The sequence below is a fragment of the Diceros bicornis genome, chromosome 6, assembly GCF_020826845.1.
Source record: "Diceros bicornis minor isolate mBicDic1 chromosome 6, mDicBic1.mat.cur, whole genome shotgun sequence".
NCBI classification, from domain to species: domain Eukaryota; kingdom Metazoa; phylum Chordata; class Mammalia; order Perissodactyla; family Rhinocerotidae; genus Diceros; species Diceros bicornis.
In genome coordinates, this window is record NC_080745.1 from 75783248 (window position 1) to 75808026 (window position 24779).

The 24779-nt window shown below is 40.6% G+C and overlaps 1 protein-coding gene across 6 annotated transcripts in view; it reads right to left on the reverse strand.

Moving 5' to 3' along the window:
* Positions 1-3470: 3470 nt before the first annotated feature.
* GPAM (glycerol-3-phosphate acyltransferase, mitochondrial) overlaps positions 3471-24779 on the reverse strand; it is a 38763-nt gene continuing 17454 nt past the window's right edge. For all 6 annotated transcript variants that reach the window (XM_058543982.1, XM_058543985.1, XM_058543983.1 and 3 more), the window contains 10 exons: positions 18139-18224; positions 17294-17409; positions 14947-15017; positions 13883-14147; positions 13159-13301; positions 11915-11992; positions 11148-11288; positions 9583-9772; positions 7994-8052; positions 3471-7308 (listed from right to left, as the gene is read on the reverse strand). In XM_058543982.1, coding sequence (XP_058399965.1) covers positions 7192-7308; positions 7994-8052; positions 9583-9772; positions 11148-11288; positions 11915-11992; positions 13159-13301; positions 13883-14147; positions 14947-15017; positions 17294-17409; positions 18139-18224 — 1266 coding nt within the window. In that variant the 3' untranslated portion in view covers positions 3471-7191. The remainder of the gene's footprint in view (positions 7309-7993; positions 8053-9582; positions 9773-11147; positions 11289-11914; positions 11993-13158; positions 13302-13882; positions 14148-14946; positions 15018-17293; positions 17410-18138; positions 18225-24779) is intronic.

Consider the following 24779-nt stretch of genomic DNA (forward strand, 5'->3'; position numbering starts at 1 on the left):
TTTCCATTGCTTGTACAAGCAATAAACCTTTGTCTTCACCCGCTTCAGCCTGGATTGTGCTTTTTGGCTCCGCACTTGCCAAGAGATGGACCCATAGAGTTCAGTTACAATTCAATCTTCAAAAATCCATTGTGAGGTTGTTCCCTTACAATACAGAGGACAACCATGTTCACTGGAGTGATGTGACTAGCTCAAGGTCTTCCTGCATACGCATAAGAGGCCCAGACGCAGTCCTAGGTTTACTGCTCCCCAAACCCCATACTCTTTCTCCTATAATAAAAACCTATTTGAAAGGCCATGTAAAACTCACACACAGAACAAAACTTGGGCAAGCCTCCCTTTTCATAGACTGAGGGCTGAGAAGCACCCAAATGCCAAGCTTTGTGGTACAAGTCCCACAATGTAGGAGCTAGGCTGGCATCTACAGAGACAGCTAAGCAATGACAAGGCTGAAGGCTACTGTTTCCCAGTGTAGAAGCATCTCGACACTCATAGAAGTTCCAAGCACCGTTACCTTAAAGCCTAGCTCTGTCAAGTTAACTTGATGGCTTTCATACTTCCCTGAGAAGAAGCCATTTTGGAAAGGGCGTTTATTATCCATCCCCTTCCCTTGTTTTCACTTCCTGAGTACACTGTGCAGAACTGTGAAACTTCAATTTTTGCCAAGGCAATGTGTCTAGAGCAGGGATTCTCAAACTTTATGGGCATTAGAATCCCTGGGGGCTTGTTAAAACAGATTGCTGGGCGCTTGGGCGGGGCCCAAAGTCTTTGCATTCCCAACAAGTTCCCAACTGGGCTGATGCTGCTTGTCTGGTGATCACACTTGAGTACCACTGGTCTGCAAGGAACAGCCATATTCAATCCCTCCTTGAAATCCACATCATGGACCCACAGGTTCTACTGTTTCCTTATTAGGTGAAGGGAGAAAGGTCACTCTCTTCCCCACCATGCACACCTAGAATCATGAAATAGAAGGGGGGATGTTTTGCTTGCCATTTCAACAACAGAGAAACAATGACACACATGAATTTGGTCTCAAACCCTCCTAAAGTTGTAGAGGAGATGGGCTTTGTGGGATTCTGAAAAGCTGAGAGATTACTTGGGGAACATCTGGGCTGTTTCTCTGATAACTCCCCATGAGTGCTAAGATTGGTTCAAGAAGCAGCAGTCGGGTGTTTATAAACATTTCCTTACAAGTAAATTCAAAGATGGTTAAAGTTTTCAGGTGATAAACACCTGAGTATATTAAGAAAGAAAAAAAAGTAGCATCCTTTTCAACTCCAGCAGGACCCTCCCTGTCATTGGCAGCTGCGTGTCCTATAGATACAGATCATATAATCTATTACCCAAACCTAGACTCTTCTGAGAGTCAAAAGGGCCATTATTAATAATTATGAAGGGACTGTTGTAGGCAAATGGGGATCCAGGTATAGGATCAGCGCACCAATAAGGAACCCAGAAAGAAGAAAGAAAAAGTGATCTTCATCTGCTGTTGCCTTATGCAGCCACCTCACTTCTGCTAGTTCTATATCTTGACTTTATAAGTTGAGGACTTTCAGCAGGTGTTTGAGGGTGTGTCTTGTGTTCTTTTCCCTAATTTTCAACCAACCTGCAATATGAAGGTGGCAAGATGTTTTTTCAGGAGCTGGAAATTGAGTTTGTTCCTTCATTGATTCTAATCATTCATGTCATAAGTAGCTTTTACACTAATACCAAGCCCACTGACAGTGGCCAACACTGTCTTGTCTTGACATACGCTTTCCTCCATGTGGGCATGGCAATGAGCACAGCATCAAAGGTTGGCTCAGATGCCCACTGCCTGGTTAAACATCACCCAGAGGTCCTCATCATCCCTGCTTAACTCAGATGAGCAAGATCAATCTTCTCTCAACGATGAATTGCCTTCTGGCTCCTGGAAGGGGTACCTTGAACTGGTCCTTTCATACCTCTTTTTCCTAGGCCAAAGACATGACCTGGCAGCTGGCAAGATAGAAATGGCCCAAAGAGGCAGTTTATAGGATCCGCATAGTTTGTTGTCCCAACGTGTAAAAATTGAGTGTTTTATGTAAAAAATACAAATTTCAGACAAAATTGACTGTTTTTTTAAATCAGAGAATCCAGCGACAACACTGGGACTGTCTGGTAAGGGATAGGAGGCGAGGAAGAGTTGGAGAAGAACAGGGTCATAAAGAAGATAGAGAAGAGAGGGCCGTGGGAACTAAAGGAGTAAAAGCAGCCTCCCAGTGAGAGGCCAGGCCGTAGCAGGGACATCACAGATGCTGTGGGAACAATTAAGAAAATGCCTTTGTCCTTGTCAAGGAAGTTCATTAAAATTTTACTAGATCTGTGTGTAGAAGACAGACTGCGAAGTGTTAAAAAAGGGAATGGACAGGACTACAATTAGTGAGGACAGGACTAAACATCAAGAGATTAGTCTTCAAAATTAACGTCCACTTAAAGAGACCAAGTGGTTGTAAAAGTTAGAATTTTGCTATCATAGAGGTGTGTTGGGTGGCAGCAAGAGAATTGCTAATGCAAAGAATGAGTGCACCAAAGGGTGAGGGTGTAGTCATAGCAACAACATCCCAGAGGAAATCAGAGGACTTAAAGGACGGGTTCAGACGTCGGTGTCGGCAGAGGACAGATGGGATGGTCTTCAGTGTCAATCAAGTTCTCAGCCATGTCATGCACCCAAATGGCATGGATGGCATCACCAGGCACATGGTTACCACCCTTTCCAGATGGCACTCTTGAGAAAAGGCTGCATTTGAGTGCACAGAAAATAGTGCTCTAATACTAGTCTTACTTATGAAAAAAGTAAACTAATATTTTTTGAGCAATTATGAACTAGTAGGAAAACCCTAACACTTCAGTGCATAGATTTATAAATTTAAATATATAAAAACGCGACAGAAGCACCAAGTTTAAAGGAATCTTGACAGAAATCCAACAAATATCTCTGTGATGTGAATATTTACTAAGGAGGGCAAGAGCTAAGATGTAGATATCTACATCTCCAAATCCTTGATCAAATTTAAAGAGCTCTGGGTCAGTAATAAAATCATGGACTGTAGGTTCATAAATTTATGTAACAGTGTTTCTTATAAGCATTTTATTTATTTATTTTTGGTGAGGAAGATTGGCCCTGAGCTAACATCTGTTGCCAATCTTCCTCTTTTTTTGCTTGAGGAAGATGGTCCCTGAGCTAACATCTGTGCCAATCTTCCTGTATTTTTTTGTATGTGGGAAACCACCACAGCATGGCTTGATGAGCAGTGTGTTGGTCCACGCCCAGGATCTGAACCCATGAACCCCGGGCTGCTGAAGTAGAGCGTGAAAACTTAACCACTATGCTACCCGGCCAGCCCTCTTATAAGCATTTTAATAAAGATCTATGTAAAGTCAAACAAGAACAACTGTATAATGAATTACACAGGGAACTTTTAACTACAAATGCAAGACATCAAGAATATGTTCATTTTTTGGTTTATTAAAACAGAGCTACACTTCTGTGCTTCTTACAATACGTTAACAGGCATAAAAATCAATGTTTCCAAATAAGGGCTGCCCACAAAATCACGCAGTGTTATTTTACAGTACTTTATAGTAATCTTTTTACAACAATCTAACGTTTCTTCATACAACAGGTAAATAATTTAACACCTCCCATCATGGCATTTCAGAGCTTTAGAGTTTAGAAATAAAGTCAAAAGTCTTCTTTCAAATGCAATCGTTAGTTTGTATTAAACTAAAATGCCAGAAGCCAAGTCTCAAGTTCCTAAAAAAAGTGTTTTAAAAAATAGATTTACATCCAAATTAAGTCTTATAAACTTCAATGATAGGTCCTATCATTTCTAAACACTAGAACTGTGGATAAAAATATGCATTCAATTGTGCAGTATTTTCTTCTAGATCTGAAATTAAAATCTCATTTACCTCAGTAAATCTCTGAGTTAATTGTGCTACTTTCGGTGACAAACCCAGGATCATTGACAGTTGATCTTTCCATCAAAGGAAAGAGCTCTGCTCTAATCACCTATATTACAGTTTTCTGTGCTTATCGTCTCGAAGGGGAGGAAATATACACCTATTAAATGCAACATTTGATTGTACGAAGTGCACGCAAATTCTGTCTCAGTGCCATGTATTACTGTTTTGTCCCCTTAAAGAACTACCTAACATAGTGTTTCTCAAAATGTTTTCCCTGGGTACTAGGGAGTGGTTCACAGGTGTCCCAAAGGGGAAAACAGTCATGGGGTCACAACCGTTTGCAGAAACGAGGTTAAACAGGCTTGGTACTGCCGGACCCTGAGCCATTACTGAGCTGAAGTGCACTGTGAGTTTCCAGGAAACAGGATCCGTGTGCAAATTTATTTTAACAGGAATGCTTTTGCTACAAGACACCTGTGAACATCTCGCAGACCACTCAAATGACACGGAGCTCTATGGGGAATGCTTCCCCTTCAGACGACTGGAATCCCACAGTCTGAGTTACATTCATTGCAATCCCTGACGTGTTTTCTCCACTCACCCTCAGGACTTTGGGAGACTTAAGAGATCTGAGAAGGAAGTCAGAGTACTTTCTCTGTTACTAGTTCTACACACTTCACACTAGTTCTTTCCCTTTGTTTTTCTTAAAATTTAAGAGAGCAAAAAGTCCTTTGCTGTCTTCTGAATTACTTAGGACATTCTCACTTGCAGACAGTGCAGTTTTATATTGCTTATTATTGGGTTTTTTTGTTTGTTTTTTAACTTGACTCACAGTCTTCCCCTGGAGGGCACGCATTTCAGTTTTATAGAAATGCAATTGAGTAAACTGTCATAAGTTATTTACAAGCACCTAGTTTGTTTAATCTTACATGGAAGCCATTCACTTTCGGAAAACAATGAGAATAATCTTTTAGCGAGATAGTGCTATCTGGAAGCTTTACTGTGATGATGTACGTTTTTTCAGGAATGAGGCACTGAAGGATGAGTTGTGCTAAAATTAACTCAAGGGTCAGCTTGTCTGGATGAGCATAACTTTGGTTGAGATTTTTCTTCCTTAAAAAAGGTTTTCAAAGCACCAGTTAATTAAGAAAAGCATGCATATTTATTCTCACAGTGAGTTAAGTGGCGAGAGAGCTAGCAAATCATACATTGCATTCCCCAAAGCATCTGATTAGATTTCTAGAAAACAAACCAACTGAAAGGGAAAATAAAGCCAGAGAAGACAGTTTCCTGCTCAGGCTGGCACAGCAGCAGCTCTTGGCAGAAGTGATAGGCAGGGCAGCAATATCCACTAGGAAGTCAGGCCCAACCTTGACTTTCCAGCTACTAAGAAAGAGTTTGAGTAATCCTTGATCTGTAACGTAGGGGATGAATAAAAGAGACGACGAGTAAAATGTTCATTTGCCCAGTTAAGGAACACTCAAGGAGATAAACAAGCCTCCCTGGTTTTTCCTCCAAACGCAGAGCTCCAGCCTAAAGAAGAAGGGCTCTCCTATCCTAGTTAGTAAAATGGAATGTTACAAGGTGAAGAGACCCCTCCACACCAGAGCTGCTACAACACTGACAATGGCTTAATGGTACGTGAGTTCCTATAAAGAAAAAATATATTTTAAATGTGGAATTTGAGAACAGTGGAAGAAGATCACACCAGCACGTCATTATTGCTATGAATTTCAAATGCAATATTTCATACAACGTGAAATACCAATCAGTATCCTTCCCTCTCCCAACACACACAGAATATTCATGATACTATTAGTGTTTAAAATCCAAGCTTATGCAAGTACAAACTTAATTCTCAGTACTTTTATATTAAATTCAAAGACTCTATGCAATATTCATCAGGAAAAATTCCTAATTCCATAACACCATGGAGAGAAGGAACAATGTGCTGTTAGAAAATACCTGAATATCACATGATCTTTAAGAAATCACATTACCACAATTAGCTAACAACTACACTCCCTGCTCACAGAAATGCACCTACTCATTATAAACAATTTTTCATAATTATTTACCATTATGCAGCATCCGGCTTTAAGCTCATATAAATTTTTTTAAAACTATGGTTTTTCCTCAAAGTTAAAAATCCATAGAAGCCTCTGACCATTTACCAGTCAGTAGGGTCACCCCATATATTGCATGGCTTCTACACGGCACAGTTCGAATGGGTATCAGTCACCCAGCCTAGGTGCAGTGCACACTGTATGCAGTACATGAGAGCCCTGGGGCAGTAGCCTGTAGTCAGAGCACTTTAGGCTAACACGGTCTATCAGGTCAAGCTAATCTAGTAAGGACAGTTGCTATTTGGTTGGAGGCTCTCCAAGAAACAGCTGTACCTATGAGAGGCAGGGACCACCTGAGGGGTAGGAAGGAGTACAGACATAAAACAGGAATTGTTCCTAAATACTTGCCAGTCATTTAAAACTCAATGGCACTGTTTTATATGAGCAAAAGTTTTCAAAGTCACTTTTCTGGCCAAGTTTACCTTGAATTTTGCCAGCCGAATTTACTTCCTGATGTTAGCTGTTGATCACATGATGTTTCTTCTTGACCTAAACTGACATTGCATTTTCATGTAGCTCTTAAAATGCTTCCTAAACCTGACTGCAAAGGACAGCACAGTGACACCTGGGTGTGACGTACATCAGCCACTCATTTGTGAAGCACTTTGGAATGAAATATGTTCCCATTTAAAATTACCTAGTATTGACAAAGATAAAACTCTGAAAAAAAACAGTGACTGAATGACTCAATTATTTTCAGACGAAGCGTTAATCGTTAATCAGAAAATATACCAACGAATTACGGGACAGCATTAAGTATACAAGATTCAGTTCTAGAATACAACTACATTTTTGTGTCCATCACAGTTAATTAGTCCTTAACAGTTGTACTTAAAATGTAAATCTTGAATAAACTCCAAAATAATTTTTTGAGATTTCATTCTATAGTCTACTGATTATGAATTGCAAATGGGGGCTGAGGGCCCCCCAAAGTGTTATCTGCAGGCTGCGTGTCATCTCAGGGCTGGGATGATCACAGATCCACAGAGGGGAGAAGGCACTTGTCTTCCAGGAGGTCACATCACGACAGGTCAGGCCTGACCACACGACGGCACCTTCAACTCTCGAGCCAGAGGCTGGAGCCCACAAGGGACTCGTCCCGTGCCCTTCACTTGCTAGAGGTGCCAGGAGTCACCTACAGCACCACAAAACTCAGAATATATTCTAGGAGTTTCTGCCGGTTTCCCTGAGGTAGAAAAGTGCTGCTGAGTTCTAAAACAGACACTCTCTTTTGTTTGGTCTCTTTGAAAACCTAGAGAGAAAGTTTAGATTAAATTAAAGACAACCACAAAAAAAAGAGACATTTCTTGTCACCAACCCTGACCTGTGTCCTAGACCCCAAAAGGCAGTAAGGAACATAAGACCACATCCTGGCTTTAAGCAGATGTTCATGTGGGTGTGTGCGAGTATGGAGTGGGGAAGTTAAAGGCGCAGGTGTTTCTTTGGGTTGAGTTCAAATAGCGAACTATACTCTGAAATTTATGCTAGAATAAAGTCACAAATAGTCTCTTATAAAGGCCACTAGTACCTCCATGAAACTCATGTCTCATATGATATGTGAAGGCGGCCTGAGGATACTTCTAGCAATATTGGTAAAAACACAAGAAAATAATTGAAAATCATATGGTATAACTAACATCCCTGCCAAACTGTAGTAGCATCTTGAGACACATTGGCACTGTTATATATAAACAGTTTTGGAATGAGGATGAAAACCAGGAAAATTCTGAAACATTCAAATCTGTGCCGATAGGCCTCACTTTCAACATGCCTCTTCCCCTACAATCCCCAGAAATGCCTTCATAATTAACCCAGGAGGAACTGCTCTTCTCAGGGTCCACTCCAACACAAAGAGGGCTCAAACAGACTAGATTTAAATGCAAAGAGAACAAAAGGTAACACATGCTCTCATAACACAAGCAGTGGACAACACTTACCCCAATATCCTTAAACATTTTCACAGCATTCTTCACAAGACAATATGTGGCACTCTCAGCTGTAGAGAAAGAATAAGATCCTGTCAAATGTCTAGGCCTAGCAAAACACGAAAACCCCAATTTCCACAGTAAGAAAGTATGAGAGGCTCTGAAGAAGATTAGAGCAGGTCAGTGGATTGGGGTCAAGCTCCATTTCTGCAACTCGTGACCTGTGACGTCTCAAATGACCTGCTGTTTCTTTAATCCTACTTTGTCATCTTTTAAGGAAAAAAGAAGGAGAGAGAGAGAAAGAAAGAAAAACAGGAAGAGAAGCAGGGAAGGAAAGCGAGAGAGAGGGAGGAAGGGAAGGAGAAATACCTAAAACATCCATCCTGAAGGTTTTTTGTGAGAATGAAACAAGACAGTGTAGAAATTCTTTCAATTGCACAGTGATGCACAGACAATTCCTACGGCAGTGGAATTTCTGACCTCAGGTCAGAAAACAAGAGTTCTAAACCCAGGTTTGCCCATTAACTACTCTGTGATCTGGGAGAGTTTCCTCATGCAATAAGTGAGGTGACTCTATCTCTAGATATTTATCTAGAGATAAATGTTAGATATTTATCTAGAGAAATATAGATATATCTATAGAGAGAAAGAGAGATCTCTAGATAGAACTCAGTTTCATCTAAACTGTTAAGGGTTGTAATTCTTTTTTTTTTTTTGCTGAGGAAGATTCACCCTGAGCTAACATCTATCACTAATCTTCCTCTATTTTGTATGTGAGCCACCGTCATAGCATGGCCGCTGATAGATGAGTGGTGTGGTTCCGCACCCAGAAACCAAACCCCGCCCACCGAAGCGGAGCACGCCAAACTCAACCACTAAGCCACTGGGGCTGGCCCACTAGATAGATATCTAGAGACAGATTATCTTTAGGTCCCTTCTGGCTCTAAAAATTATGGATTCAAAGTTGTTTCAGTCCTAAACTGTACTGTCTAAAAAGCTCCTCCCGCCCCAGCCACACCTCTCATGTAACAGACAACACTGAGTGCTGACCAGGATATGGAGCAACTGACACACACCGCAGCTGGGAGTGCAAACTGGCGCGCCACTTAGGAAGCCCTGGGCAGTACCGACTAAAGCTGCACACACCCTACCCTGTGACGAGGCAACTCTACTCCTAGATCCATCCCAACATACATGCGTACACATATTCACTCAAAGACATATTCAAACACATTCACGGCGGCACTATTCACAGTAGCTCTGAACTGCAGACAACCCAAATATCCATCAACGATGGATATGAATAATAAAATGTGGTAAATATACAGTAGAATCCTACAAAGCAACAAGAATAAACAAACAACTATATGCAACAACATGTATGAATCTCACTTATAATGTTAAGTGAAAAAAGCCAGACATAAGGGTATATAACTATATCATTCAATTTACATAACATACCAAAACAGACAACAGTAGTAATCTATGCAGTTACAGGTCAGGGTCATTTTGCTTTTTTTTTCTGATTGTCTACAATTAGCAGATTCCTGTAATCAAAAAAAGGATAGTTCTAAAAGAAGCCAAAATCATGACATACGTACCATACACTGCAACACTTCTCTCTGTTCTGGTTATTAGGTATTTGTGCAGCTTCTGCAGATAGTCAGGCTCCGGAACAGGACCACTGAAGTTGTGAATGAAGATGGCAGCAGAGCTATAGGCCTCCAGCAAAGGCCCAAGGAGCCTCTGCAGGAAGGTGATGAACTGCTGGTGTTCCTTGGACTGGCTCACCTGGGAGTGCAAGACGGGAGATGAAGTCATGGAGAAGGGACGGGAGAAACAAGGCAGCTGACAGAGGAACTTCCTCGGAGAACAAGTAACTTGAGAAGATGGCCTCTCACTGTCCTACACAGAAGCAGCCTACTGCTCCACGTGCACAGAATCTCCGTCCGAAACAACAGCTGGTTTTGAAACGCGTTCTTTAGTATAATCATTGACTTTTACGGTATTTGAGGTGTGCATTCATTGAACAGCTGCCTAGAAGAAACTGCCATACTTGAATGACAAAATCATGACATATTGTCATCACAGAAAATAGCTGGTTCCAAGGCTGGACCCTCCAGGGCTTGAAACGTGGCTTGACTACCACTCAAGTGTGCAAAAAGGCCACCTGGCAAGTCCACCAAGGTCATCGCGGTCCTTCCCAGCCTTCACTTCCTGCCACCCCCACATGGCCTTCGGGCCACAGCCCGGCACTGTGGAGAATGATGGTGGTGGTGACAGGGTGCTTTGTGGCGGGACGGCTCTCACTGTACCCACCCAAAACGTGCATGTTCAGATAAGCCCCTCTGGAGTGTTGAAGCAAGATCACTGTCCATCTTGAAACTAATAATACCCAAAATGGGAAAACTTCTAAATGTCATTTGGAATTTCCAGAAGCTACACCTTCTAACTGTGTGCGTGCACGTGTGTGTGTGTGTGTGTGTGTGTGTGTAAACTAGGGGTGCTATCCCACTGCAAAGACAGTAATCCACTTAGGGTATCCAGAAAAGATGGGTCATTGTTACTAAATTCTAAAATTGCAAATTAGACAAAATTGATTTTTCTAAATCAGGGATAATCAATCTTTTAAAAAATCCAAATTTTCTCCTGTGATACTTTTTCTTTTAATTGAAAGCAAAGAGCTCGATGTACGAAATTTTGGGAGGGATGGCAAGACTGAGAATGACTCAAAGAGGGCAACCAGGCCAATGACAGCTGAATCTTAATTTCTCCCCCATACCTGGTGTGGTATTGCCTTGCTTTGGTAATGACTGAACAAAAATACTGCCTCTTTAGGAGCGGGTGCATGTGTGCATAAACAGGTCTGCACCTGCGCATTCCAACGCGAGGGTTGTGAAAGGTAACATCTATGACTTTCATCTTCCCAAATTTTCAGACTCCTGTTTCCTTTTCCATTTACCTATACCCAAACTGAACAATTTCAGGTATTAACTCAAACAGTTTGAAGTGTCTTTACTAGGTAGAAAGTACCGCAGCTGGTTTGTGGGTGCTTTAGATATGAATAAGCCACCAGAGCCCTGGTTTATAAGAACCTCATTAACTAGTGGCAATATCAACCTCAACTCATCACAGAAATGTCCACCTGAATTCTTCACCAAAGTACCTTCAGGTAGCAATCTCGCTGCTCCTCACCAAAATCACTGTCTTCATCTTCTTCATCACTTCTCCAAGACAAAGGTTCTGGAAGCTTCTTGTCCCACTGCTGCTCAGCAAGACCAGGACTAATATCTTCCTGATCGTCTTGCTATGCCAAGGAGATGACCAACAGTAAAAAAATATGCACAGGCACAGAAACACCAGCCCAGGTGGACCCCAGACAGAGCAGTCCTCTCTCTTTCCCTTCCCTACTCTTCACTGTTGAGCCATTCACAGCGTCAACCCACCTCCCTTTCCAAACTCAAAATCACTCCAGAGACAGCAGGGAAGGAAAGAAGCGGGGAAGGGAGGAAGCTACCAGACAGAACAAATAAAAATACCTTCACATCTCTTCTAAATTTATATCTGCTTTCCTAGGCCATAGCCTCTATGCTAAATCTACCAAAATTAACACAAAATCTCAAAAGAGAAAAGTGCGTGTGTGCAAAGCTACAAGCACAATGATAAATGAAACATCTCATCTTGGACTGCAAACTTCTGGATGTCACAGAATCAAGTCAAGATACGTTTTAGACAATACCAGTTACACAAAAGGAACCAAAATATTAATCCCCAAAGACATTTATTCTCCCCATTCTTATTTTTCTCTTCTCTTCTTCTGGATTTCACTATATAGCAAATGTATTTATTGGTTAAAATACATGGTAAAAAAGATAAGGAAATGAAGAACAAGAAACTAAATAAAGGCAAATAAAGAAAAGCTATTTCTCTTACCTCGGCCACAATAAGAATGCCATACTGGATAAACCTTCCTACTGTTTCATGGCAAATTTGGTAAAATGTCTGGCAGGGCTGAAAAGAAGCAGCATTTAAATGTAAACGTCACTGTCCTACACTTCTTTTTTTAAAGACAGAAAACATTGTATAAAGTATACTTCCATGATATCACCTCCCTCACTCCACTGGGCAAGTCCTAAGATTTCGGATGCCTACCCTCTTGACAAATGCATGGTCCTGGGGAAAGTCCGAGAAGAGACCTTGTGACCTGACTGGCAGAGCCCCCTCTGTGGCACCACCTACCAAGGGGGCTCCTGGGCTCAGTCTTACCCCCCAGGGGAGCTGCCTGTCAGGGCTCTATCACCTGTTTCTTTTTATCAGACAATTTCTCTGAAAAGCTATCTTACAGTAAATATTGTACACACAAAGTTGGTGGACAAGGAAACACAATATTCAAATAACTCAAAAAAGACCCAGGAAAAGGACAAGATCAATCCTGAGAGCCTTATCTACTCTATCCCTTCCCATCCTGCCCCCCAAGTTTCATGTGAAACAGATTCCCCAACAAGGCCAGCAACATACAACATACAAAGAAAGCTGTGGAGGAGGGCTGCACGCCTCTTGCATGTACTCATACATGTCCCAGCACACAGTCAAATAAGTGGAAGAGAATATTAGACTTTAAATAAAATAGGAATTCTATTTGTTAATGATTTTGAGGGAAAAAAACTCTCTCTACTGCTTAATACATATGCCTCATTATAAATGTCTAGAAGTGCTTGAATATAACATAACTGCTCATTAGTTCTGCTGGGCTTTAGTTTCCCCATTAGTAAAGTCAGAAGGGGTTGAGCAGATGATTTTAAGACCGTTTCTCACTCTTATCTACTGCGGTTCTATCATCCACGAGTGGGCGTGTTAACCATTTACAAACCTGACGCAGTGCCTTTGGCACGATAAGAGCTCAGTAACTTTGATCTGACTGATGGAGGACGTTGAGCAATCTGTCCTATCATGCCTCAGAGCTGTATGATGGGGTCACTGAAGCAGTGACCTCCCCCATAGCAAACCAAGATAGTAAACGACATATTGGTTTAGTGGTCACTGAGACCCAGAAATATAGAATGTAAAGCTTCAACAATGAATCAAAAATTCTCTAAGAGAAAAACAAAAGTGGTTTATGTTTTCATAAAAACGCTCAAGAAAAAGAGAACAGGCAACACTAAAGGGTCTTCACTTACGAGAGAGATGGTGCCTTCGTTAGAGAGCAGGTAGCACAGGCTGGCGGCCTTCCGCACCAGCTGCTCCTGGCTGACCAAGCTGGGGGATGTGCCGGCAGGCCCTCCGCAGCCCCTCTTACTCAGAACTGCGTAAAGGCTGCAGGCTGAGGAAGGAAAAGCATCAATGAAACTGGCAGCCTTAGATCTCCAGGAAAAACTCCAACTGGCTCAGATAACTTGGATTACCTTAACAGATTGTTAATACATCAAAAATAATTATCTGCATTTACTGGAGAGATTTCAGTAAATCCCCTCAGGATTCACTTCTCATGATTCCATGTGATCCCAAACCCATCAAACGCCTTCCTCAGGGGCTTCAGGCCCCTCTGCTCTCCTCCTCTGTTCCCTCTTGATCACAAATGAGCCCCCTCTACTCACTTCACTCCACGTGTGTGTCTCCTCTCACTTAGATTTTCAGCTCCTGGATAGCAAAATCCCTTACTTCTCCTCCTTAGTAATAAGTGGGCTACTGTGCATACAGTCCAGTAATTCAGTAACTACTTATTGAAGAGTAAATGTAAAAGTAAGCTATAAATACTGCTATAGCAGATTACATTTTTATTTGAAAACTAAAAATATAGTAACACTCCCTCAAACAAGGGGCTAGCCTCCAAACTGAAGTAAATACCACTATGTGTTTTAGGCCCCACTATTTTCCATGAAAATAGTTCAGGGCCTGACATACCTATGATGGACTCCATGATAAAGACATGGAGTACCCCATTGCTGTAGAAGTTGAGTTCAAAGACTGAAGGGATAGTTGTGCTGGGAGTAATAAAAAACTCATCATTCCTGCTGGTGTGGGTGATGGTGACGCAATTTCCCAGCAGCTGTATGGCATGCATGACTACATCTTCTGCATTTCCCGAGAACCCCAGGTCAAAATCACGAGCCAGGACTTCCTCCTTCATCACAAAGAAGTCCTCCACCAACGTGGAGAGATCAACTCCCTAGAGAAAGACAGAAACGTCTCATGGCAGTGGAAAACCTACTTCCCAAAAGGCTGAGAGGCCATTCCAAGGATTTTTTTCTTGCCTTGGCTTTCCTACAGCTCACATGTTGGCACATACAGAAAAAGGGCCAGAACACCAATGCAAAGAAAGTCAGGAAACTGGTTAAAAAGCTAGACCCCCAGGAATGTCCAGATATTCCCCATCTAGGGAACACTCTAGCCACAGCACACGATAAGAGCAAGTAACATCACAAAGGGAGGAAGCTGCTGTCTGAGTGTAAGAAGGGCTTATTTTTTAGCAAGAATTTACCTCGTGTTAACTATTTATGTGACAAATATTTATTTGGTGCCTATACATATTGGCACTACGGCTGGTGTTGAGAACATGACTGTAAGTGAGGCAGACATGGTCTCTCTCATCATAGTGCTTAAACAAGTGTATCGTGGGAAGGTGAAGCGTGGCCCTAAACACATATCAAATAGCTTGGAAACCATTAGCGACATGACATGCAGAATACTTACTGCATGTCAATGAAATATGCCATATTTACGTTAAGTATATTACTCAAAGAACATCTTACTATTTTATATATTAAGCAGTCTCCGAGTTTTTTTCAAGTAGATTTCTTCCTCCATCAGATTTGAAAGCTCCTGTGGGCAGGGTCCTTAGCTTATTTTATTATTTATCTCGCAATACTAGCCAGGAGTGGGCCAATCTGTTAGCGAATAAGCACGTGAACAGCTGACAAAGCATTCTCATGCTTCCTACGTAACTCCACGTGACCCTGCAGACGTACCTGCCTGTGTCTGTAGAGGAGCAGGCAGGCCACGATGTGTGTAGACATAATGGCACAGGATTTGCTAGCAGCTGGAAGGCAAACACAAAGCTTTAGTTGCACTTTTTGTTAATATAGCTGAAACCTTTTAAAAGTACCTAAATCTTAAACTATTTAAAACTATAAAAGTCCTCTACCACATTTCCCATGACTGTGATTTACCAAAGGGAAGTTACAACATTATACCACGTTCTGAGCCAACAGAACCTCATTAGAGATCAGTGTTCATCCTATAACAGAATTCAGTCTAAGATGGGTCCACCTTTCATCCAGGCCAACGGAAGTTAGTTACCGAATGACCAAGAGATACCTTTATGGAAACACCAAGACCCAAAGTATGAGCATGTTTTAGTAACTTGACAGGATATCCCATTTTGTGTTTCTTGACTTGTTCCTGGCTGCAGGCTACCATAACTGCCTCTCTACTTCACTCCTCTTACAAGTATTCACCACCACATTAAAACAAAAGTATAGTGGCGGGGAGGGGAGGTGGATTTGAAGTCAGAGAATCTGGGCTCAAATCCTGGCTTCTACACCGACTAATTTCATGACTTGGGGGAAATTCACTTAAGTCCCAAGCTTCAGCTTCCTCATTGGTACAGTGAGAATACCACCTCGTTCACCGGACCATGTGAGAACGAAATGACTGGTCTGGCACAGGACTCACAGTAACGGTTGCTCAATATATTTTAATGTCCCCTTTTCAATCTGGCCCAGAGGCAGCTCAGAGGAAGGGAGGAAGGGGACAGAAATAATTTGAGAATGACTATAGTCTGTAACCCAGTACTCTGAATTTGTAGAAAATTATGATCATATAAATCAAATATGAGAATGTCTATGGAATAATCTGAAAGACATCATTTGTGAGTTTTCTGAGATGATAATGAATTCACGAATACTTCACTCACAATTGACGTTGTCTCCAGTGTTTAAAATATAAAAAAGTACCCAGTACCATATTTAAAGCCATTAAAATGAATATTTATAAAGAGTTTTTTAAAAACACGAATAAATAGGGGCTGGCCCAGTGGTGTAGCAGTTAAGTTTGCATGCTCTGCTTTGGCAGCCCGAGGTTCACAGGTTCAGATCCCGGGCGCAGACCTACACACTGCTTATCAAGCCATGCTGTGGCAGGCATTCCACACATAAAACAGAGGGAGATGGGCACAGCTGTTAGCTCAGGGCCAATCTTCCTCAGGAAAAAGAGGAGGATTGGCAACAGATGTTAGCTGAGGGCTAATCTTCCTCACACACACAAAAAAAACATGAATCAACATTTGTGTTATAAATGGAAAATAGCACAATACAAAACTGTAAAAAAACATTTTTAAAGACTAGACAGCAACACCCCTGGTTATTATTTGGGTATGGGTTTTATCTTTATTTTCCAACTTTTCAACATTAAGGACATATTATTTTCAAGATCCGGAGTTTAAGCAAGGAAGAGACACAATCAGATGCACTTAAGAAAGAACAGTCTGGGCCTAGCGTAAAGCAGGAGTAGGAGCAGCCAGAGTGGAAGCAGCGAGATGAGGAGTAGGAACAGCCATTGTGGAAGGAGCGAGATGAGGTGAGGAAGCCTCCACAGGAGTGTGGGCAGGAAGAGCTGAGGTCTGACCTGACCGGGGACGAGGCATAGGGAACGGCGAGGCGGTCCCACCCCACCACGTGGTGCACTAAGGGACCACGCGGCTGCCGTGGGATTTTAAAGCGGCCTCTAAACATGACACAACACTGCAATTCGGCACTTAAGGAAGGCTAATTCTGCACTCCACTCACTCGGCTCTGGGTCACTCCCACTTGAATTATTTGTATACAGCTTTCCCACTGAGAAGAACATAAGCTCTTTAAGTGTAGAACCATGAATTATTCAAGTTGTATTCCCCAAGGCTAAAACAAAGCTTTACCCTTAACAGCTGCTCAATATTTGCTGAATAAAAATGATCATGGGGTCAGAGGGGAAAGGGACATGCATAAACCTATATGCTGTTATACCACAAGTGAGTTCAAAGAAACAAATTCATGAGCAAAAGAGGCAACAAATCATTTTGGCAATGTTATTTTTTAGAAATAAGAACTACCACATGAGCACCTGCTAATTATCAGGCACTGAGTGACATGTTGATTTGATCACCTCAAATCCCCACAGTATCACCTTCCTCCTCATAACTCACCCATCACCACCTATCTACTAGGTAACGGAACCAGAAGTGGGAGCTCACCTCAGCAGATGCCAAAGCCTGTATGGCCTGCCCTGCACCGTGCCAAGTCTGAACCGCAGAACTCAAGAGTTTGGTGTTCTACTTACTGAAGAGAACGTGCTCAGCCAGATTTGCAATCAGTCTTCTTCGGAAGGATTCATCTGTTGCATTCCTGGACTCATTAATGGACACGTCTGTACCTTCCTCAGCAGCATCATTAGGTCTGAAAAGATTTTTTAAAAATTAGACTTCCACAACCCCATACCGTTACAAAGCAAACTATATGAGCCTAAGATATAAATGTATTAGATACTTTAAACTACTTTATATTCTAAATTTCAACCACAAATAGATTATTTCTCTGGGTTGTTTTCCTCCATAATATCCTTTATTATGTTTAATACACTCTCCTGACCAAAACATGTTGTTTAGTTAAGACTAAACAGTCCGCTGTACATCACTTCCAAAACTCACTGGCAGAAAGAACGCATACGGAAAGATGCTTCATTTTAAAACATTTTCAAAAATTTGACACTTGAACATATTAAAGGAAGGGCTTAATATTCAATTTCTCTAAGTTACAATTCAACTGAATTCTGGAAAATTCACAAAGGAAAACCCTTTTATATGTTGCACTTATGTACAATATGCATAACCTAAGCCACTACCAAAAAGAATTCTTTTCACACATTCAAAGCATAAATCAAATAAGAACTCCTACATGATTGACAAAATCAAAAAGATTTTAACACAAATAATCAAAAACCTCCAAACTAATGTGAAAACGCACCATTTCAAGATCTTTTACCAGACCAACAGAAAAGTTACTCAAGTAAGGAAGTAAAAACAAGAACATGCATGTTCTTAATAAAGTTAACTATACTCTACACAACATGAGAAATAGTAGATATTTGATAGTTTAGTTAGTATAAAAAATTTCCTCAAATCTTGCCTTGAAGGAAGTATAGCTGGTAACAATGCTTGCTCCAGAGAAAGTGGAGCAGACACAGCTTTCTGACTTTGGTTTTCTAAATATTCCTGAAAAAAAAAAAATACAACACAATCATTTACTCTCAACGGCTCATTTTCATAAACATATATAAAATATAATTTGATCTTCAAAAAATAAAAAGTTTAGGATATAGAAAGTATTTCTCATGCTCTGTAGCATGGTTCATAAACAACTCCTTATCTTCAGAAGTCCAGAACAACTCAAAAAATGTTGTTAAGCATGAAATCTAAGAACTAAAGATACAAAGAACAGGATGATACTTAAGCAAAATCATTTAAAAATTAAAGGAAAAAATTTAACTTTTCTCACATCTTCATGAAATTATTTGACAATTCCAACATTAATAATAGTGATAATCGATACAAGCATACTTTTTAAAGGAAATCCAGCAACTTGAGGGTCAATAATATTCAAAAGAACCTCAGTCCAAAAGCAAATCATAACACGATAGAGAAGCTGCACGATATAGTTTAAAAAAAAATGGTAACAGGAGTGACGTCAGCATCATGGCGGAGTGAGCTTTCCCGTGAATTCTTCCCCCACAAGATACAACAAAAGCAACATCCACAGACCAACAATGGAATCCCAGACAGTGAAAAGCTAGAGCGGAGGGATCCACACTGCCGCATATCTGAGAGCGGAACGTGCTAGGCCCCGGGAGGAAGTGGGGAGAGGTAAGGAGAACTCCGCTCCCTCCCCATCAGATCAGCGATCCGGTCCGCGCGGCTCCCAGAGAGGGGGGAGGGGCGGCCCTCGGCGGGAAACTGTAGCTCTTCGGGCTCTCTCAGCCAGTGGGAAACTCCCGCACAGAGGGCTCAGAGGAGCCACAGGGCTACCATCAACATCTGAGCACCCCAGAGAGCGGATAAAGAGGGGCAAACGAGAAGCCTCCCACATCAGGGACCCAGAGGGCAAAAGAGAGAGCTCCCCCCTCCCCGCAACCCGGAGTCTGCAGCTCGACCAGATCTAGCGATCCGAGGCAGACCTGAACAAACTGGACCCGTGGATCGCAGTGGGGAAAAAAAACAAAACAAAACAAAACAAAACAAAACTGCGGATCGCAGCAGAAAAACTGGGGCAGAGCGCAGGGGGCTTAGACTACACAGCCCTTTACCACCAGACAGTGGCAGCAGGTGGAAATTGCAACCAGAGACTTCCAGGATGAGGAAAATCAAAACCAACACAGGAACCACAATGCAAAAATATATGAAATCACCAGACCAGAAACAAAATGACAAGCACCCAGAAATCAACCCCGAAGACACAGAAATCCATAAACTAAATGACAGAGATTTCAAAATAGCTATCATAAAAACACTCAACGAAATACGAGACAACACAGACAAACAATTAAATGACATTAGGAGTTTCTTCACAAAAGAGATTGAAATCATAAAGAAAAACCTATCAGTGCTGATGGAGATGAAGAACACAATGGAGGAGATAAAGGAGAATCTGGAATCTTTAAAGAACAGAGCTGACAATATGGAGGAAAGAATTAGTACTTTAGAGGATAGGAATACAGATATACTCCAGATGGAAGAAGAGAGAGAACTAAGACTAAAAAGAAATGAAGAAAGACTCCGAGAAATATCGGACTCTATTAGAAAATGTAACATAAGAATTATAGGTATTCCTGAGGGAGAGGAGAGGGAAAGAGGAACAGAGAGCCTATTCAAGGAAATAATAGCTGAAAATTTCCCAAATCTGGGGAAGGAGCAGGAAATACCAGTAAGCGAAGCCAACAGGACGCCTATATATATTAACAGACAAAGGCCTTCACCACGACACCTAGTGGTAAGGCTAGCCAGGGTCAACGACAAAGAAACAATATTAAGGGCAGCTAGACAAAAACAAAAAATAACGTACAAAGGAACTCCCATCAGGCTCTCAGCGGATTTCTCAACAGAAACTTTTCAGGCTAGAAGAGACTGGAATGATATATTCAAAATACTGAAAGACAAAAACTTTCAGCCAAGAATACTCTATCCAGCAAAAATATCCTTCAACTATGATGGAGAAATAGTAACTCTCCCAGATAAACAAAAGCTAAGGGAGTTCATGGCCACGAGACCCCCACTACAAGAAATACTCAAGAAGGCCCTCAGGCCTGAAAACAAGAAGAGAAAGGGAACACAAAGCTTGGAGTAAGGAGAAAAGTAGGTAGACAAAATCAGAGAACTAGTAGATCTTTACCGGAATAGGTTAGCAACCACTTAAATACTAAACTCAAAGATCAAAGGAAGAAATTCACCAAAAATAAATTTAACCTCATCACTGTAAACACACAGCCACAACACAAGATAGAATAAGGTATAACAAGAGCAACTTAGAAGGGGAAGAGGAAAGTGACTGAATTGACTTAGTATAAGGAAATAGGAGGCTATCAGATAATGGACTATCTCATACAGAAGATTTTTTGCCCAAACCTCAAGGTAACCACTAAACAAATAATCAAATTAAAACCACATATGATAAACAAAGAGAAAACTAGAAGAATCATAAGACAGAACAACCAAACTGAATTGGCAGTCCAAAACAAATAGGACAAGAAACAAAGGAAATGCAAAAGAACCAGAAAATAAGTGACAAAACAGCAACATTCAGCCCTCATATTTCAATAATTACCCTAAATGTAAATGGATTGAACTCTCCAATCAAAAGATACAGAGTGGCAGGATGGATTAAAAAGCAAGACCCAACAATATGCTGCCTTCAGGAAACACATCTTAGCACTAAAGACAAGCACAGGCTCAGAGTGAAAGGATGGAAGACAATACTCCAAGCTAATGGCAAACAAAAGAAAGCAGGTGTTGCCATACTCATATCAGACAAAGTAGACTTCAAGATAAAACAGGTTAAGAAAGACAAAGAAGGGAAATATATAATGATAAAAGGGACACTCCATCAAGAAGACATATCACTTATAAATATATATGCACCCAACATAGGAGCACCAATGTACATAAAACAACTATTAACAAACCTAAAAGGAGAAATCAACAACAACACAATAATAGTAGGGGATCTTAACACCCCACTTACAGCAATGGATAGATCATCCAGACAAAAAGTTAATAAAGAAATATTAGACTTAAATGAAAAACTGGACGAGATGGACCTAGTAGACATATACAGAGCACTCCACCCAAAAACAGCTGACTACACATTCTTCTCAAGCGCGCATGGAACATTCTCTAGGATAGACCATATGTTGGGAAACAAAGCAAGCCTCAATAAATTTAAGAAGATTGAAATCATAACAAGCATCTTTTCAGACCATAAGGCTATGAAACTGGAAATGAACCAGGAAAAAAAAACTGGGAAAGTGACAAAAATGTGGAGATTAAACAACATGCTACTGAACAACCAATGGATCGTTGATGAAATTAAAGGAGAAATCAAAAACTATCTGGAAACAAACGAAAATGATAACATGCCATATCAAACCATATGGGATGCAGCAAAAGCGGTCCTGAGAGGGAAACTCATAGCGATACAAGCCCACCTTAACAAACAAGAAAAAGCCCTAATAGGCAACCTTAAATTACACCTAACAGAACTAGAAAAAGAAGAACAAACAAAGCCCAAAGCCAGCAGAAGGAGAGAAATAATAAAAATCAGAGCAGAAATAAATGATATTGAGACCAAAAAAACAGTAGAAAGGATTAATGAAACAAAGAGTTGGTTCTTCGAGAAGATAAACAAAATCGACAAACCCTTAGCCAGGCTAACTAAGAAAAAAAGAGAAAAGGCTCAAGTAAATAAAATTAGAAACGAAAGAGGAGAAATTACAACGGATACCATGGAAATACAGAGGATTATAAGAGAATACTATGAGAAATTATATGCCAACAAATTGGACAACCTAGAAGAAATGGATAAATTCTTAGACTTATACAACCTCTCAAAATTGAACCAAGAAGAAATGGAGAATCTGAATAGACCAATCACAAGTAAAGAGATTGAAATAGTAATCAAAAACCTCCCAAAAAATAAAAGTCCAGGACCAGATGGCTTCTCCAGTGAATTTTACCAAACATTCAAAGAAGATTTAATACCCATCCTCCTCAAACTATTCCAAAAAATAGAGGAAGATGGAACATTTCCTGAATCATTCTATGAGGCCAACATCACCCTGATACCAAAACCAGACAAAGACAATACAAAGAAAGAAAATTACAGGCCAATATCGCTGATGAACATTGATGCAAAAATCCTCAACAAAATATTGGCAAACCAAATACAACAATATATTAAAAAGATCATACACCATGATCAAGTGGGATTTATACCAGAGACGCAGGGATGGTTCAACATCCGCAAATCAATCAACGTGATACATCACATCAACAACACAAAGAATAAAAACCACATGATCGTCTCAATAGACGCAGAGAAGGCATTTGACAAGATACAACATCCATTTATGATAAAATCTCTCAATAAAATGGGAATAGAAGGAAAGTACCTCAACATAATAAAGGCCATATATGACAAACCCACAGCTAACATCATACTCAACGGGGAAAGACTGAAAGCCATTCCTCTGAGAACAGGAACGAGGCAGGGCTGCCCACTCTCACCACTCCTGTTCAACATAGTACTGGAGGTTTTGGCCAGAGCAATTAGGCAAGAAAAAGGAATAAAAGGAATCCAAATAGGTAACGAAGAAGTGAAACTCTCACTATTTGCAGATGACATGATTGTATATATAGAAAACCCTAAAGAATCTGTTGGAAAACTGTTAGAAACAATCAACAACTACAGCAAAGTTGCAGGGTACAAAATCAATTTACAAAAATCAGTTGCATTTCTATATGCTAATAATGAACTAACAGAAAGAGAGCTCAAAAAGATAATACCATTTACAATTGCATCAAAAAGAATAAAATACCTAGGAATAAATCTTACCAAGGAGGTGAAGGACCTATACAATGAGAACTACAAGACATTATTGAGGGAAATCCACGATGACATAAAGAAATGGAAAGATATCCCATGCACGTGGATTGGAAGAATAAACATAGTTAAAATGTCTATATTACCTAAAGCAATCTACAGATTCAATGCAATCCCAATCAGAATCCCAATGACATTCTTCACAGAAATAGAAAAAAGAATACTAAAATTTATATGGGGCAACAAAAGACCCCGAATAGCTAAAGAAATCCTAAAGAAAAAGAACAAAGCAGGAGGCATCACAATTCCTGACTTCAAAACATACTACAAAGCAATAGTAATCAAAACAGCATGGTACTGGTACAAAAACAGACACACAGATCAATGGAACAGAATTGAAAGCCCAGAAATAAAACCACACATATACGGACAGCTAATTTTCGACAAAGGTGCTAAGAACATGCAATGGAGAAAGGAAAGTCTCTTCAATAAATGGTGTTGGGAAAACTGGACAGCCACATGCAAAAGAATGAAAGTGGACCATGTGCTATCGCCATTCACAAAAATTAACTCAAAATGGATCAAAGACATGAAGGTGAGACCTGAAACTATAAAACTCATAGAAGAAAATATAGGCAACACACTATTTGACTTCGGTTTTAAAGGAATCTTTTCGGATGACATGCCTACCCAGACTAGGGAAACTAAAGAAAAAATAAACAAGTGGGACTTTATCAGACTAAAGAGCTTTTATAAGACAAATGAAACCAGAATCAAGATGAACAAACAACCAACCAGCTGGGAGAGAATATTTGCAAAACATACATCTGACAAGGGGTTGATCTCCATAATATATAAAGAACTCACACAATTGAACAACAAAACAACAAACAACCCGATCAAAAAATGGGCAGAGGAAATGAACAGACACTTCTCCAAGGAAGATATACAGATGGCCAATAGGCACATGAAAAGATGCTCAACATCACTAATCATCAGGGAAATGCAAATCAAAACAACACTAAGATACCACCTCACGCCTGTTAGAATGGCTATAATCACCAAGACAAAAAACAACAAATGTTGGAGAGGATGTGGAGAAACAGGAACCCTCATACACAGCTGGTGGGAATGCAAATTGGTGCAGCCTCTATGGAAAACAGTATGGAGATTCCTCAAAGAATTAAAAATAGAGATGCCCTATGATCCAGCCATCCCACTGCTGGGAATCTATCCAACGCACCTGAAATCAACAATCCAAAGAGGCTTATGCACCCCTATGTTCATTGCAGCATTATTCACCATAGCCAAGAAGTGGAAGCAACCTAAGTGTCCCTCGACTGACGACTGGATTAAGAAAATGTGGTATATATATACAATGGAATACTACTCAGCCATAAAAAAAGACAAAATCGTCCCATTTGCAACAACATGGATGGGCCTGGAGCGTATTATGTTAAGTGAAATAAGCCAGAAAGAGAAAGACAAACACTGTATGATCTCACTCATATGTGGAATATAAACCAACACATGGACAGAGAAAACTGGACTGTGGTTACCCGGGAAGTGGGGGTGGGGGGTGGGCACAAGGGGTGAAGGGAGTCATATATGGGGTGATGGACAAACAAAAATGTACAACCCAAAATTTCACAATGTTAGAAACCATTAAAACATCAATA